The 1,025-nt window shown below is 63.6% G+C and overlaps 1 protein-coding gene across 1 annotated transcript; it reads right to left on the bottom strand.

The window, feature by feature from the left end:
• Positions 1 to 174: 174 nt before the first annotated feature.
• Positions 175 to 909, bottom strand: SLC39A3 (solute carrier family 39 (zinc transporter), member 3; the record flags this gene model as incomplete). Its single annotated transcript, XM_010158188.1, has 1 exon — positions 175 to 909. A coding segment is annotated over one exon (735 nt), but the record flags the coding sequence as incomplete, so codon positions are not given.
• Between the last annotated feature and the right edge of the window lie 116 nt (positions 910 to 1,025).

Genomic DNA, 1,025 nt, shown 5'->3' with positions numbered 1-1,025 from the left:
CTGGGATGTTCCTCGGTTTTATCTCCCCCCACCCCGAGCACACAGGAAGGAATTCTCCTTCGTCAGGTCGAGCCGGAAACAGCACGCGGGATGCTTCGCTCGGCCGTCGAGGGCTCAGCTCCGGTGCCGTTGGCACGGGGAGGAGGCGAGGTTCGCTTCCCGCCGCTCCCGCGCTCACCACTTGAGGAAAACCAGCCCAGCCAGAGCCGCGTAGCCCAGCACCAGGAAGAGAACCTTCAGGAGACGGTCGGCCTTGTCTTCCAACTCCTTCGCGAGGATCTCGAAGAAGGTGATGAAGAGGAAGGTGCCCCCCGCGACGCCCTGGAGGAGCAGGGAAGCGACGCCGCCGGCCGCGTTCCGGGTGCTCTCGATCCCCATCCCAACGCTGATGCCCAGCGGGATCATCAGGCTCAGGGTCGCAGCCAGCTTGGCGGCGTCCTTCAGCGGCAACGAGGCCTTGGCCATGCTGATGCCCAGCGCCACGGCCACCAGCGTCTCGTGAATGGCAACTCCTAGGAAGAGGCTCACGACTTTGCCGCCCTCCTCCTGCAAGCCCAGGGCCAGCCCCTCGAAGAGGGAGTGCGTGCACAGGGCAAACACCAGCCCCAGGAGCCGGAAAGGGCCGGAGCGGGAGAGCTCCTGGATATTCAGGCCGTGGGGGTGGTGGCCGTGTTGGCCGTAGGCCGCGCGCCCACGGGACGACGCGATGAAGGGACTCTCGTACTCAGAGTCGCTCCCGACGTCCGACCCGGCGTTGAAGGTCTCCAGGTCGATGAAGGAGGGTTTTTCCTTCTGGAACGTCAAGACGAGCTGCTCCACAAAGACCGTCATCAAGAAGCCAACCATCACGATGGTCTCGGCCACCGGGTAGTCCGTGGTCACGTTCCCTTGCCGGAGAACTTCGTCGAGCTGGAACGAAGCCAACAATCCACAGTGAATCAGTCACCTTCATCCCTCCGAAGGGGAACGTTCCCGCTGCGTTCACGCAACCCGAAACGGACGCTACGTTGATCCGTGAGGCTTCA

The sequence above is a fragment of the Eurypyga helias genome, unplaced genomic scaffold (genome assembly GCF_000690775.1).
Source record: "Eurypyga helias isolate BGI_N326 unplaced genomic scaffold, ASM69077v1 Scaffold47378, whole genome shotgun sequence".
Taxonomy (NCBI): Eukaryota; Metazoa; Chordata; class Aves; order Eurypygiformes; family Eurypygidae; genus Eurypyga; species Eurypyga helias.
The sequence above is the reverse complement of the archived record's forward strand: the minus strand, read 5'-3'. Positions and strand labels throughout refer to the sequence as shown.